The following is a 17420-nucleotide window of genomic DNA, read 5'->3' as shown; positions in this document are numbered from 1 at the left end:
TGGGTGAGAGGTGGCTTCTACAGCAAACTTTTTAAGGATACAGACAGGAGGAATAAAGAGGAAGTGCTAACCAGAAGTTGAACAATGTAAGTGCTCAGTGATTTTGATAGAGAGTCTTGTTTAAATGTTGAGAGCTCTCAAATATATGGCCTTATTAGGGTCGATCATTACAAAGTTAAAAGTACAGCGCTGAACTATACAACCATGAGTAATATATCCAATGTGTTACTTTTTTTATTTTGTGTTCATTTTATGCACCTTTAACATATTGAAACTTCACCAAGACAATCAGGGCATTTTCTGTATATCCCTGTATCTGGACTTTCCGGTGTAAATCAGGTGAAGGAGGCTCAACAAGGGCCCCCTTGCGATTGTTTTGGTAAAAATAGAATCTGAGTAATAAAAATATGTGAAAGGTAATTTTCATCTTTGCTTCACTCAGTTAATGTTTTGTAAAAAACTGAAAATTCTGCTTGTATCTTGAACGAAAGCAGGCAATCACATTTTGTGGAATAAATACAACTCTGTAATGTTATAAGCTCTGTGGTTATTGATGCGGAGGTTCAGGAAGGGGGGTAGAGGTTTCACCCAGGTAGAAGTAACCACAGATTTGACAGATGAGGGTGTATATTAGGTTGGAGGAGTGGAAGGTGCCCTTTGGGAGAAGGGTGAATTCACCACCTGCAGTCGGGATGTGGGGGGAGGTGGTAAGTATGGGGCAGGTCTTGCATCTGGGTTTGTTGCATGCGTAGGCTGGGGGGAGGGGCATCGGAAGATAACCCTAGGTTTGTCCCAAAAGATGTCTCTGGTGTCGGGATCACTGGAGGATGGGAAGGAGGGAGTGGATGGTATGTTTAATTTTCAGGTGAAGGTGGTATTGGGTGATCAGAGGGGGAGGGTTGGTTTTAGGTTGCATGCCACGGGTGTGAGACGTGGCTCTGGTTATTTGTTTGTTGATGAGGGTGGAGAGGTAGTCCCGGTTGATTAAGGCTTGGTGCAGGCGTAGGTTGTAGTTTTGGCAGGATGAGGGGAATGAGTTGGCCTCTGAGGGCTAAGGAGAATGGTATGGCTTTTTTGGTGTGGTGGGGGGTGAGAGCTGGAGTAGTGAAGATACAACCAACCAGCTCCAGTATCTCCAGTTACTTCTACCTGGGTGAAACCACTACCCCCTGAACCTCCGCATCAATAACCACAGAGCTTCCACCCAAAACTCAGACTTTACCGTCGCCACCCACCCCAACAGCCACACCACCACCTTAAACAACTGTTTCCATGTAGCCATAATACATACACCTATTACCCAACACACTGACACCTCCACCCGCAGGCGATGGGAAAGGGCCTACATCTCAGGAATGCACGCCACCATATTCCCCAGACTCACTCAACCTAGCCACCCAATAAATATTCTCCCATTCCCCCCTAACCACAACCCACCCACCCACCATCCATCCATCCTGCAGTAAACACTGGTGAAAGGAACTTTTGCAAAACCAGTGTTCTATCGCTTGTTTCTGGCACCACTGTGCTGACAGATGCTGGCGTCAGTATTCGGTGCCTCTACACTTTTGTACTCCATACTTTCTACCTACGGTGAAAATGAGGTCATGATCTCGAAATATCAAACTTTCTTCAATTGTGGTTGCCATTTTTGTTTATCCGCCCCTCTGGCACTCTTTCTCATTCTATCCATATTATATATTAGGGATGGGACCGATTAATCGGTACTCTATCGGTATCGGCCAATATAGGCATATCTGTGTATCGGTAAAATTACCGATTATTTTACCGATCCAATATATTGATAAATATATGATAATTTAGTGCAAAATTCTGCCATTTTGTTGTAATTTTTATAGATAATCTCCGTGCCCTACTTTCTAAAAACGTAAATGTCTAAACATGCAACTCCTTTTGCACTGCAGTCATCTTAAAGCAGACATATATTGAGGAGGTCAATGAACCTTTTAGGTTCTTGTTCTTCATGGACCATTTCTAATTTTATATCGGATCGGTAGAATATCGATTATCGGTATCGGTAAATTTTATATCGGTACTTTATCGCTATCGGCCAAAATTTCATAACGGTCCATCCTATATATATACACAGAAGGTTGTTTGCTTTATATCAGACCATTTTTGATGGGTACTCACCTTAAAAGAGATACCGTGCCGCCACCACCGATCATGTTCTATTGGACCCCCAGCATTGTGGACTATCGCCCGGCATCGCAGTTTCCATTGCAGCAAGCTCCGGCGCAGGACAGGCATGGGAATTCTGTCCCACTCCTCCCTGCAAGCTTTCCATAGACCATCCAAGGTGCGCGGGTGGCGATGTTGAAGATGTCGTTTCAATAGTCCAAATGCGCAAAAATCCATTGGACTGGCATCTGAGCTTTTCACAGGAATGTCTTCAACCGGAATGACAGGAAGCCTTGTCCATATGGATTATCACCTGGTTCGCATCCATTCCATACAATTGTGGAATGTCTCTCCAATAGATAGATGTTAGAATGGAGTCTTGGAAGTATCTGGTATTCACCTTCACGTTTTTGTCCACCTTGCGTATCATCAACTTACCCTCATATCCGAATCCCGTCACAACCATAAAGCCACGAGGGAAACTTTCCCTGCACTGACGAACAAAGTTGCTGTGCCCCTTGCCGTCAATGTCACGGTATGTGATCGTCCGAATGTGACCACCAGCAGTGCGATGGACATATGATTCATCCATTGTGACAACTTTCTTCCATTGGGAACCCGCCAGGTACTTTCACACAGTTTCCTGCAGTTCGTCTTACGTTCGGCAATGTGACGCGGTAGAAGGTGGCGTACAAGGGCCTTCCGCACACGCTTCAACCTGAGGCGCTTGCGAATTGTTTTGTTCACAGTTGACGGTGCCAGGTGAAATCTGTGGGCCATATCACGTTGAATTGAGGGATTTTCTTGGCACGCCAATCGATGGATCCCCCTTAGCACTACGGGTGAAACTTTGCTTGCAGCCCTTCTCCTGGTGGTTTATGTGGATGAATGTTTCGCAAGGAGAGCCTGTTGTGTGTAACAGGCCACAATAGCTTTTGCAGTAGTCACCCCAAGTGTTAACCCATTCTCCCGACATGGTTTCACAATGAATACGTATGAAAATTTAGCATGGAAAAGAGCCATTACATAACCCTCCCAATACCGGTTGATTTTGGGCGCCATTTGATAACATTCACTACCAACACTCACGCACCTACAAGGTAAGACACAACACTGCTCCCGCCAGCAGACCCATAGTTCCAGCATGATACACCAGGTGGCAGCACCGAATCGACAATGGTCGGATATAAAGCAAACCACCTCTGTATATATATAGGATAAAAGGAAGTAGGGCCACAAGGGCTAAATAAAAAGTGAAAAATGAGAGAGGAAACACTCACCCGATGCAGAAAAACTTCAAATTTTCAGGAGTAGAGAAACGTTGTAGAACTTTGTGACAAGAACGAAGAGTTAGCATGACCTGCAGTGTTGCCAGGTCCAGAAAAAAAGTGTTGACAGTGCCACAAAAAATATAAGTTGTTCTTTCGACAGGCTTGTCGAAAACTGTGAGTGTGTGAGTGGGGAGAAATGTGGTGGTGAGGGAGAGAATTGGGGATGGGGGGTGTTACTGGGGGGCCTTGTTCAGGCCTGGGGGTGTGGTTGCATTCATGGTCGATATGTAGGCCCTCTCCCTTCTTCTACGTATTGAGGTGTTGGTGGATTGGTGCAAGGAGTGGACGACTGCTACTTGGAAGCAGTCATTAAAAGGAATATTGTGGTGCTTGGTGTGAATGGCAACAGCAAAGTCCAGGTTTTGGGTAGAGGAGTGGTGGTTGTTGATGCTGAGGTTCAGGGCTGTGGATGTTTCCCCCAGGTAGAAGCTCCCACAGATGTTGTAGGTGAGGATATAAATTAGGTTAGAGCTGTAGCAGGTTACTTTGGGGTAGAGGGTGAATTTACCGGTAGCAGTATGGATCTGGAAGGTGCGGGAAGTGACAAATATGGGGCAGGTTTTGCACCTTGGGCGGTTGCATTTGTGGGCGGGTGCGAGTTGATTGTGAGTAGGTGGATTGTGGTGGACCAGGATGTTTTGGAGATTGGGAGGGTGTTTGAAAACCACTCCTTAGCTTGTCGAGGAAGATATTTCTGGTGTCAGGATCACTTGCAGGATGGGAAGGAGGGAACGTAGAGTGTCTGATTTTGTTGAGGAGGGGGTGATATAGGGTGACAAGTGCAGGAAGATTGGTGGCAGGTTTCTTGGTGGGAGTGTATGAAGCAGCTCGGGATATTTGTTTAGTAACCAGGGTGGAAGGATATTCACGGTTGGTCAAGGCTTGGTGTAAGCGGAGGTTATAGTTCTGTGGGGAGGTGGGTGAGGTGTTGACCTCTGAGGGCCAGGGAGAATGGGATGGCTTTCTTGGTGTGGAACGGATGGGAGCTGGAGAAGTGTAGGTATTGCATATGGTTGGTAGCTTTGATGTGGATGGAGGTTTCCAAATGTCCTTCCTTCATGTTCACATCCACATCCAGGAAGGTGATTTGGTTGGTGGAGTGGGTCCAGGTGAAATTGATGGAGCTGAAGTGGTTAAGTTTGTTCCAGGTTGCTTCCAGGTAGAGATCGTCCACTCCTTGCCCCAATCCACCAACACCTCAATACGTAGAAGATGGGAGAGGGCCTACATATCGACCATGAATACAACCATAACCCCATGCCTGAACAAGGCCACCCAGTAATGCCACTCATTCCCAACCCTCTCCCAGTTTTCGACAAGCCTGGCGAAAGATCCACCTATATTTTTTGTGGCACTGTCAGCACATTTTTTTTCTGGACCTGGCAACACTGCAGGTCACGCTAACTCTTCGTTCTTGTCACAAAGTTCTACAACGTTTCCCTACTCCTGAAGATGTGACATACCATCACGAAAATTTGAAGTTTTTCTGCATCCGGTGAGTGTTTCCTCTCTCCTCTTTCACTTTATATATATATATATATATATATATATATATATATACCGCGTGAGCCACCTAAAAGTACCACCTGAAATAGCGAAGAAACCAGAAACAGGTAGCGATGTGAAGTTTGCGGGAAACAATATCAAATGGGGCTCGTAAATCGGAGGTATGGGGTGAGTCGAAAAATATCGACAAATGGGGCATCTGGAGCAAAGTCATATTTTTTTAAATGGAACGATATACAATAACATGCATAATATAAAAGAACACACGCAGAGAAACACAACGCCGTTGGTCTCATGCATCTACTGCACATAGGAACGAAGAAGATATGGCCATGTGAAAATATGTAAACAAACTAACAAGTGGCCCACTTGACCATCAGTACCACGGCTTGTAAGACTTCTCAGGTGCCTGACAGAACTGCCTTTAGCAGAGCAAGTTTTGATAGCAGGTCCACGAGATCGTGTTAGTTCATAGCAAGCAGTCGTAGTGGTAAGAGCGAAGATTATGGTGTTCACAAACATAGAAAAAGCGGACATGATCCTGATTTATGGGGAATGCCGAAAGAATGCCTCAGAAGCCTACTGTGTGTACGCAGAGAGATATCCAGACAGACGACAGCCATCTCGACGTCTGTTTGGTAAGTTATTTATTAAATTAAGAGACACCGGAAGTGTAACACCACGAGCACGTGTGTGGAACAAGCCAACTACAGGTGAGGCAGGTGCAACAAATGTTCTCGCCGCTGTTGCTGTGAATCCGCACGTCAGCTCCCGTGAAATTGCCAGGGATGCTGGGATGAGTCAGCGAAGTGTATTGCGCATTCTGCACACACACACAAGTGTCACCCTTATCATATCTCCCTCAATCAGGAACTTCACGGGAATGATTTTGTGGACCGTGTTCGGTTTTGCACATGGATGTTACGACACGACACACCCGATTTGTCACGTATCCTCTTCACTGACGAGGCAACTTTTACCAATCATGGAAATATCAACCTAAGGAACATGCACTATTGGTCGGTGACAAATCCACATTGGCTTTGCCAAGTGGAACGCCAGCGCCCATGGAGTGTGAACGTGTGGTGTGGTATAGTGGGTGAACATCTCATTGGCCCTTTTTTTATACAAGGGACACTGAATGCTGACCGATACATACAGTTTTTACAACATGAACTGCCTGTACTATTGGAGGACATACCACTTCAGACAAGGAGGGAAATGTGGTACCAACATGACGGGTGCCCAGCTCACAGTGCAAGACGCGCTACAGCATGTGTGGAAAATACATTTCCAAATCGTTGGATTGGACGTGGAGGGCCTGTCAAATGGCTGGCTTGTTCCCCAGATTTGACACCGTTAGACTTTTTCCTGTGGGGAAAGCTGAAGGACATTGTCTACCAGGATGTGCCAACAACTCCAGAGGATATGCAACACCGCATTACTGCAGCCTGTAGGGACACTCCCTACGAGATGCTACATTCTGTGCAACGATCTTTGCATGGGCACCTCGTTGCCTGTATCGCAGCTGACGGCCACCACTTTGAACACACACTTTGACAGGTTTTCGCTTCTTACGCAGTGGTTCTTCGACATACTGTCATGGTCATTTTCATTATGCTGTAACACTGTCAAATACATGGTGCTGACCATGTCTACTGTATTTTTTCTTCCTTTAACACGTTCTGTCTTCATCTTGTCCAATGGCTTCCGACATCTCATACTTGTACATGCCGTGGTACTGACGGTCAAGTGGGCCACTTGTTAGTTTGTTTACATATTTTCACATGGCCATATCTTCGTTCCTATGTGCAGTAGATGCATGAGACCAACGGCGTTGTGTTTCTCTGCATGTGCTCTTTTATATTATGCGTTATTGTATATCGTTCCATTTAAAAAAATATGACTTTGCTCCAGATGCCCCATTTGTCGATATTTTTCGACACACCTCATACCTCCGATTTACGAGCCCCATTTGATATTGTTTCCCGCAAACTTCACATCCCTACTGTTTCTGGTTTCTTCGCTATTTCAGGTGGTACTTTTAGGTGGCTCACGCGGTATATTTATATATATATATATATATATAATAAGGTATTTGATTTGAGGGTTTCTTTGTAACTTCCCCTTAAGGATAATATAATGAGTCTTTTCTGAAGCTATTTTGAGTTTAGCATGATCACACCAATTGGATAGCATATTGATTGCAGTGGATGCTTTATCTTCGATTTCCCTTCTTGAGCCTATTGAAATCGTTATTAAAACTAGAGCATCAAAGTATTACTTTAGAAATGGACAAGAGGACGAAATCTATAAACTAATTGGAATACGCCCTGCCACGGTACCAGAAATTTACAACCACTTGTTTAGCGTCTGGCAACAGGAATGGACACAAGCTACGCAAGGAAGGAGACTTCACAGCTTCCTTCCAAACATAAAAGAACGACTTTCGATGGACCATTTCCATCCCACGAGAGGTCTCATACATTTCCTAACGGGACACGGCCCCTACGGTCAACACCTAAATAAGCACAACCTCAGACAGACTGATAAATGCCTGAAATGTAAAACCGAGACGGACACACCGGAACATAAAGCCTTCTTTTGCCAGACATCAAACAAACAAATCGAAGATTTAAGACAAAAGCTACCAAACTTCAACACGTACCAGTTAATAAGAAATCCCGAGCACTTTACGTCACTAAACGACTTAACAAACCTGGTGTCGAAAGAGGAACATTCCCTCTTCAAATCCGGCATCACTCACCTCCCCATTCAACCCCTACCTCCGGAATGTAATATACCCCCCAGAAGATCACAAAGAATCCACCTTCGACAAACTCAACAACAGGACATCCCTCCTTAGGACTAAGATCACCAAGAGGATAATGAAGCAGAACCTCCCACAGGAACATCAAGAAGGAGACACTAATACAGAAGACAGTGATACGCCAAAACGAAAAAAGGTTACGTCTCCCCGGAGAAAGGCAAAGGATAACACTGCAAGGACTCGACCTAGGAACCAACCGAATTTAACCAAGATTCTTCTTTTTCGTTTCTTTCTTAAATTGTAATCTTACACCCCCTTCTTTATTCTCGTTACTAAACACACTGCAAACTTCTCTCACTGATTCTTGACAATTCTCTATATTTCCACTACCGAACGTACTAATGTACCTGATACTTCCCAGGAAATCCCTCCCTACTTCTTCCCTTCCTGATGATGTCCCGGGTACCAACCGTCGTACCGATGTTCATCCCTGTCCGACCAACTCTTGCTGGTCTCCCGCAAGTCTCCTTGCATCAGGTACCACTCGTTCTTTCATATCTCTTCCTACTATTAATACGTACATCTCAAAGCCAATAATACTCTCACTATCTCAAACATAACATACTAGAACATAGACCCTGCTTAACATTCATAGAATCGTGTTAATGTCCATTCCTCATCTCATCCATCAACACTAATGCACAACACAATAAAACTTATCCTAAGAAAACATTACTTATGTAATTTCGTATCTGATCATAAATAATATTAATGTTAAACACTAACACTTATTTACTTCCTACTATTTCTAACCTTTATCTTAATCTTCTTACCTTGTAGAATCATGTGAAACCAACTTTGTTCAGGAAAACCGAACAAATTTGGTTCTTCACACTGGGACATTCTTGCCAATGTCACAGTGAATTATTGTAATTAAAAAAATAATGGAAATCAAGGATGAATCAAAGAAAAGCGGGGGAATCCGTAAAAAATTCACGGAACTGACGCCCTGGGTTAATTTTCAGGTACCAGGGCATAAGCACATACCTCCGAAATTAGCTTGACTACTTTTATCCGTCACATAAAAAAAAAAAAATAATAATCGTTCTATGTAACCATATCTTGTATGCTGTTTAGGAAATAAAATTCTTTGTATTATATAGTATAAGGTATATATATTATAAAGTAGTTCATGAACTAATTTATTTTGTTTTCTCTCTTATAAAGATAGGGCTTTTAGCGGAGGTAAAATTTATACATAGTGACTCCTACAATTATTATTAACAACGATGCCAACATGCAAAAAACTTTATATACTTACAATTTACACATATATTTCTAATTAGTTCCTCTGCAAATAATGGAAAATGTGGTGACACTGCATATATTTGTATCTTTCTCGTTAGCATTTCTTCGAATTTTTCAAAATCCTCTTTACTACTTGGGTTTATAGCATCTATGCCACTAGCATCTGCACTAGATTCTCCTGTACCTGAAATTCAATGAACAGAAGAAGTGTTAAAGTATCAACAATACTCAAAAACACACATGATTTTTCATTGATTCATTGAATTGTTGTTTAAAGTCCACTTTATGTAGATATAGGCTAATTGGGACTTGATCCACAGATTAAAGTGGGATACGAACCACTGTGCAATGCACCTCCACCAGGTATCAAACCCCTTGATTACAAGGCAACTACGAAAAACACATATGAAACTAGCATACCTTTAGGGCAGAACTTAATCAACAACAAGCCTCAAACGTGTAACAATAGCTAGTAACCTTCGAAGATCACTTTTAAAAAAACACAATTTTCAACATACAAAAGATACCATTCAATATTACAGCGTGTTTGAAAAAGAACTCCCTAGTTTTAATGTGTCCTAGAATCTGTACAAAGTGACATACAGTATTCTAGTTTGTGGTGTTTGATTCATCAACTCTCCAAGTTTGGCACCCTTGCAGTTGGTAGGTCTGCTTGACCTTGATATGGCACCAGTGCTGTGTTTTTTCCTTTGTTCCCTCAGTTCAGTTCCGGCGTTCATGTAGTGCAGAGCAACTCGGCAACAATGTGTACTCCGCAACAGAAAGCGCAGTGTGTTATTTGGTTTGTGAAAACTGAGTCAGTTATAACAGTGCAACATAATTTTAGACGTCAGTATGGTGGTGAACCACCTACAGCAAAAACTATCCGTCATTGGCTAAAGTCTTTCAAGGAAACCGGTAGTGTTTTAAAAGGTAAATCACCAGGTAGACCGAGAACTTCCGAAGATGTTGAACAGATCCGTGTTTCGTGTGTTCGGAGCCCGAAGAAGTCATTGGCCAGACGTAGTCTACAATTAGGAGTGACTAAAGGTACAGTGTACATATGATGTTGTTCGTAAAAGACTAAAGTTGCGTGCCTACAAATTGCAACTGTTACATGAAGTGAAACCTACTGATAAAATACAAAGGTATGAGTTTGCTGTTGACTTTCTACACAGAATTGATGATGATGACAATTTTTTACCAAACATTCTCTTCTCTGACGAGGCTACATTTCATGTCAGTGGAACAGTTAATCGTCATAATTGTAGAATTTGGGGGGCAGAGCATCCACATGAAGTTATTCAGCATCAGCGTGACTCTCCCAAACTTAATGTCTGGTGCGGTTTGATGGAAGATCATGTGGTTGGTCCTTTCATTTTTGTAGAAAAAACAATAAACAGGGACGTTTACCATGACATGTTGACAGAGTACGTCTTTCCCCAAATGGACGATATTGAGGCGGAAAAGGGGCTTGTGTTTTTCCAACAAGATGGCGCCCCAACTCATTACAGTAAACAGGTGCGTGCGGTTCGTAACACTCGCTTTCCAGGATGGTGGATAGGCAGGGCTGGCCCAATACCTTGGCCACCATGAAACCCAGACTTAACCCCACTGGACTTTTTCTTTTGGGGCCACATAAAAAATGTTGTGTACAGTGCTAGGATCAGAGACATCAATCATTTACGGGAAAGAATCGTCGATGCGGTTGGGACAGTTACACCTGAAATGGTGAATACGTAGCGAGAAGTGGAATATCATCTCGACGTGTGCAAGGCAACAAATGGATCCCACGTTGAGGTGTACTAACATTGAACAAAACTTGAAGGAATCCTCTTTCATGATATGTACTCATTGATGTAAGTTTTCATTACTTTCCCTATTAAATTTATACTTAAAACTAGGGAGTTCTTTTTCAAACACCCTGTATAAGGTACTAAACATAAACTTCACCCTTGGGGAGTGGGGAAGCAACATTTTTAAAAGTCGCAGCTGCTGATGCCTGTACACTCAGGAGTAAATTACTGTTGCAAGGAACTTGTTGAAAAACATGCTGAAATTTCTACAGATTATACCATTTTCTTGCTTGATTCTCAGAATTATCTGTTGTACCAACAGTACAAGTGGCCTGACTTCAATAATATAACATATTTTTAGGAACATCTGGTTAACAACTAACAAAGCATCTGCATATTGTAAACTAAAAAAAAGGATCTTGATAATTAGGGATGTGACGAAGCTGAAAATTTACAGATGCCGATGTACACACCGATAATTTTTGGAACCGATACCGATGCCGATATTTAACTGATTCCGATACATAAGATTATTAAACAGAAATAGGATGTTATTTTCTGCATGACAAAAATAAATTTGGTATGTACATTTCTATTGCATATCATATGTATATACATATACAGGGTGACTTGTAATTAGATGTATTCCCTGATTGATTGATTGATTTAGTTTATTTTACTTCGCGTTTTGTGCCTCTTGGCTAATTTGCGAAGATGGGGATGAGTGATGAAATGATGAAATAGATGAATGGACATTCACAAACAACCAAGCCCGACCGGGATTCGAACCCGGGACCCTTGGCGTCGCAGCGCGATGCGCTAACCACTCGGCCACAGGGTCGGGCAGATGTATTCCCTGAAAGGGGTTAAAGTAGAGACAATTTGAAATAAATTTGACCATATGATACCCCATCCGAAAATTAGTAGTTTTCGAGATAATCGAATTTCAATTGTTTTTTTTTAAAAATGACAATTGTCCACATAGAAAGATGAATTGAGAAAAAACTGTTCATTGTATGGAACTTATTTCAGCGTTTTCTGATAGCTAACAAATAAGTGATTCGTTGAAAAAAAAGGTTTTTCCCAAATAACGATCACATGTAAGTAACGGGTGGGTCTAAACTTACAAGTGATGATAAAAAAAATGCACTCTTAGTTTACTTGGCAATGTATTAATAACAAAAAATGGTATGACACGAAGAGTACAAATTACTTTAATTACTTCCTTGTGTCATCTGCTATCAAACAAGGTACAAATGTTGCTAACATTCACATTTGTGTACAAGAAATAATACTTCATTCATCTTCATGTGAATGGAATCAATGAACAATACAATTAAAGAACATTACACGTCTTGCTCAAAGTGAGCACCTCCGTTACGAATGCAGGCACGCAGGTTTTTACGGACATTTGTTCTCTTAACTCGTGATGTGATGGTGTCCTTGATGTGCTGACCAGCTGTTAAGATCCTCTCCCCGAGTTCTTCTTGCAAGTTTACCGGTGTCTTGTAAACTAAGTCTTTCATGTGGCTCCAAATGTAAAGGTCGCAAGGCCTGGGAATTGAGCTGGGCAGTCATCATGCTGATAAATCATGTCATGTCTTGTAGCTAGAGGCACATTCTTCAACAACATTGCCATACCGTTCCTCAAAAAATGTTCATAAGTGATTCCATTTAAGATTTGGGGCAGGAAAAATTACTCAATCAAATTATTGTTGATGATGCCCATCCATACTTCTGCCTGGGCATGCAACAGTGGATCCATGAAAATTACCCAAAGAAATGGATTGGCTGAGGTGGCCCGATTCCCTGGCCGGCTCGATCACCGATTTGATGCCTTACGACTTTTACATTTGGAGCCACATGAAAGAATTAGTTTACATGACACCGGTAAACTCGCAAGAATATCTCAGGGAGAGGATCTTAAAAGCTCGTCAACACATCAAGGACACCATCACATCATGAGTTAAGAGAACAAATGTCTGTAAAAACCTGCATGCCTGCATTCGTAACGGAGGTGTCCACTTTGAGCAAGACGTGTAATGTTCTTTAATTGTATTGTTCATTGATTCCATTCACATGAAGATGAATGAAATATTATTTCTTGTACACAAATGTGAATGTTAGCAACATTTGTACCTTGTTTGATAGCAGATGACACAAGGAAGTAAATAAAGTAATTTGTACTCTTCGTGTCATACCATTTTTGTTATTAATACATTGCCAAGTAAACTAACAGTGCATTTTTTTATCATCACTTGTAAGTTTAGACCCACCCGTTACTTACATGTGATTGTTATTTGGGAAAACTTTTTTTTTTTTTTTTTTCAACGAATCACTTATTTGTTAGCTATCAGAAAACGCTGAAATAAGTTCCATACAATGAGCAGTTTTTTCTCAATTCATCTTTTTATGTGGAAAATTGTCATTTTTGAAAAAACAATAGAAATTCGATTATCTTGAAAACTACTAATTTTTGGAAGGGGTATCATAGGGTCAAATTTATTGCAAATTGTGTCTACTTTAACCCCTTTCAGGGAATACATCTAATTACAAGTCACCCTGTATATTCTCAAGAGTTGCAAATGTACATTTGCATCTACAAAAGGTTATGTGAACCTAGAGATTTAACATCAGTACACAAGCAGTTCTTTGAAATGCAAAATGAATTCCTGTTCAACTTCAGAAATACGAGATTTGGAAGCACTTCAGGTGAAGTAAAATACTTCTTCAGTTTTCACAAATCTGTTCAGCAACACTGGACACTCAATCACTGAATACTGATGCAGCAGGTATGCTCAAGTAATTTCTCAGCACTTGCTTTAGGTTTGAACTCATTTTTGAATTTCCAATACCACAGCAGATCCTGGTTCAGCAATGTACTGTTTTATTTCCGATTTATAGTTTGGTTGATCCTCTGAATGAGAGTTTGCAATAATTGTATTTCAAAAACTCTACAATAATGACGAATCATAACCGAATTTTCAATAAATCTTACCAAACTAGAATATAAAAATTGCTAGAAGGTAAAACTCTAGTATAATCTGTACTGGTTTAAATATCAGATTTTTGCCGATTCTGATATGTCAATTTCAGCCGATTTTCATACACCTGTAATCAACTTCGGCACATCCCTATTGATATCTTTGGTTTGGATGTACACTGCCCTCCAGAAATTAAACAACAACAAGAAAATGTGAGGTAAAAGAGAAAACAGTTGGAGAAAAGAGAAGAAGAGTGGTGGGCACGCTGAAAGAAAGCAACGAATGCGTTAGGGATCATATCCCTTATTAGTGTCAGACAACGGTCACTTTCGTTACAAATAAAATATGTACACCCTCCGGCCTTATGTTTGATTCTATTGGATGATCACCATTTGTTGCTTAATTTATGGAGGGCAGTGTAGTTTGGAGAAACAAAAAAAATGTAAGTTAACTCTTTCGCTGCGGAATTCTCTGGCACACAATATCCCTTGGCTGCGTTATTAAATTTGAAAATATATATTTTTTATAACAAATAGTTTTCACAATTACATTGCATTATATATGAGAGAGAACTTAACAAAAGTCATTCTTTGCACTGGAAAACCATTCTGTAGTCCCTGGTGGTATGATATTTTGAAAAATTTTGAAATTTTTAAAAAAAATTTTTTTTAGAAACAATAATTTTACAAACATTTTTTTAGAAACAATAATTTTATACAATTACATTGCAAAATATGTTATAGAGAACTCACAAAAGTCATTCCTTGCACTGGAAAATCATTCTGTAGTCCCTGGTGGTATGATATTTTGAAAAATTTTGAAATTTTGAAAAAAAAAAAACATTTTTTTAGAAAGAATAATTTTACAAAATTTCAATGCAAAATACGTTATAGAGAACTTACAAAAGTCATTCCCTGCACTGGCGAACCATTCTGTAGTCCCTGGGGGTATGATATTTTGAAAAATTTTGAAATTCCCGCACCTAGATCAATTCTGTTTTGCACTCTGCTCCATGATATTACAAACTAAAGGTTAAAAGATTAAAAATCAGTAACTTACATGTGTGAGCATGAGATTTATCAAACTACGTTTCGAAGGTTATACTACCTCCTTCTTCAGGTTGAAACGATGTTTTCAGACACCTGACATGGTGCCTCGTCGAGAAAGTGATGGTTGAGGATTTAGGTTAAAATGGTATAGGAAGGACACTTTCTAAAAAAAGAATGTAAAATTCACATACTAAAACGGCGCAATACCCTATAAAAACAAAAGAACGTTCAAAGCTGATGACGGCGAACTGCCGATCAGTGCTCGGGGTAGGCAAATGCATGGTGTCAGCTCATACCTGGAGAAGGAAAACTCCTTCCCCCCAGTCTTTCCTCAACTGGGGCTCGTGAGTCACCAATCCAAGGTGAATTCAACTTCCAACTCGGTGGCTTTCCTAACCTCAGGGGTAACATGGAAGCCCATCTCGTCTCTACTCCCGGCGGCTTTATCCCATTTTTTAAAAAAGTTTATCCAGCCATCTTCCAAATTCCCATCATCCCTATTGAGTTTATTCCTATTATCCGCGCATATATAGGCTGCCTCACACATTCCTGTCCAATTTATTGTTAATCTTCCTAATGACTTCTCATTTGGCGATCTTATGCCGGTTAACTAATACGTGTCCACATAATCCTGTCTTGGGTATACCCTCCTTTACATCTTTATCATGCTCGCCCCACCTAATTTGCATACTCCTCCCGGTCTGTCCCACATATTCCTTTCCGCATTCACATACTATCCTGTACACTCCCTTTTGCTCTTCAGGGTTATTGTGCCTATCTCCCCTCCCTTTCTTATAAGACGTGAAGTGATTTTCAATGCTCCGAGGTGCTCTCACCCCACATTTTATCCCGTATCCCCTTACGGATTTTTCAATTTTCTCGGAAACACCCTTAAAATATGGAATCCCGACAAAATAAAGTGTTCTTTTCACCATTTCCTACCTCCGTTTTATCTTCATCTCTATCATTTTGCGATATTTCTTGTCTAACAATCGTTTTTGCTTTCCTAGCTACTTTTTCCATGTCGCGGATAGTATACCCATTCTTTATACCCACCTTCTTTATCCATTCTTCTTCTTCTTCTTTCTCTTTTTCGTCATTGCATAATCTTTCGGTGCGAATGAAAAAGTTAACAAAAACATTTAATTTAGTTCTATTCGAATGTTGGGATCTCTTATGGAGGTACAGCTCGCCAGCCACCAGTTTATGAAAGACCCCGGTTACAATCTGTTGTCCGGTTTTAGTAAGGCACAAGTCCAGAAAGTGAATCTTTCCGTTGGCCAGATCTTCTCTGGTAAAACCAATTCTGGGATCTTGGTTACCCAATTGGTTGAAAATGCTATCAAGTTTGGTTTCATTCCCTATGATGAGGATGTCATCCACGTATCTCCCATAATATTTTACCCCTCCCCCACATGCTCCATGGTGGCTTTTTCGACATAGTGCATGAAGATGTTGGCCACGAGGCCGGAAATGGGGTTACCCATGGCCAACCCTTCTTTTTGTCGGAAGATTTTATCGTTAACGTAGAAGTAATTGTACCCCGTAATGAGAAAAAACCACCAGACATATTCCCAAGCGACCAAGATTTCAACATTTTGGTCTATTACCCATCCATACAAGCAATCCCCGGCTTTGTCCCAGGGGACACTGGGATACAGATTAATAACATCGAAACTACAGATTGCGTCTCGTTCTTCTATGGTAAGTTTCTCAATGGTTTCTTTGACCATAAGGGAATTTTTTATACTTAATTGAGTGTCCATATTAATTTTCCCCATCCTCTTAATCATTTCTTTAGCTAAACCATATCCCGGATGTGCATACATGGAGATGATGGGTCTGAGGGGTATCCCTTCCTTATGGGTCTTTGGTATCCCAAAGGCCGTGGGAATATTCCCTTCCTTAACACTCTTAAGTAGTTTCTTTTTTTCTGCGCTTCCCAAAGTAAAACTGGTTTCAATGCCTTTTTCAAGTTACCGTTTAATTTTATTGATGGGGTTAACTTTGGTTTCTTCGTAGTCATTACTCCTAAAGCTATCTTCCAACTTGCTATGGTATTCCTCTTTCCCAATGATAACCATTTTGTTTTCTTTATCAGATCTAATCAAATACACATCATTATCTTTAACCCATTTTCTCACATTGTGAAGACTCCCCCTAAGCTTACTTTCCATTTCCCCTTTGGTGTCCTATGATTGGTTGCGGGTGGGCCTTGTTCCCTTATGCTTAGGTGCATTTGTTTGTCAATGATGTCACATATTTTTACCCTGACACTAGATTTATCCTCTTTTTCGTCTAATTTTCCTGCTATTTTTTCCGCCACAATGACGTATTCTTCTTTTTCGAAGTTTTCATCCCTTATGGCAAACTTATGTCCCATTTTCATAATTTCCGCTAAGGCTTTAGGGGGTTGAAGTTTTGTTAAATTTAAAATGTTGGCTTTATTTTCACCCCCTTTTCTATGCCTATTCTCTCCCTCCTTAATTCTCTCGTTAATTCCCAATTTAATTAATTTCTTCCTAATTATTTCA

At 40.9% G+C, this 17420-nt stretch overlaps 1 protein-coding gene across 1 annotated transcript in view; it reads right to left on the bottom strand.

Annotated features, from left to right (window-relative positions):
* Positions 1-17420, bottom strand: part of eIF3j (eukaryotic translation initiation factor 3 subunit j) — a 38707-nt gene that overhangs the window by 7912 nt on the left and 13375 nt on the right. The window contains exon 5 of the mRNA XM_083139904.1: positions 9071-9241. Coding sequence (XP_082996030.1) covers positions 9071-9241 — 171 coding nt within the window. The remainder of the gene's footprint in view (positions 1-9070; positions 9242-17420) is intronic.

The sequence above is a fragment of the Lepisma saccharinum genome, chromosome 1 (assembly GCF_977018435.1).
Source record: "Lepisma saccharinum chromosome 1, izLepSacc3.1, whole genome shotgun sequence".
Lineage (NCBI taxonomy): Eukaryota > Metazoa > Arthropoda > Insecta > Zygentoma > Lepismatidae > Lepisma > Lepisma saccharinum.
This window is presented reverse-complemented; position numbering and strand designations above follow the sequence as displayed.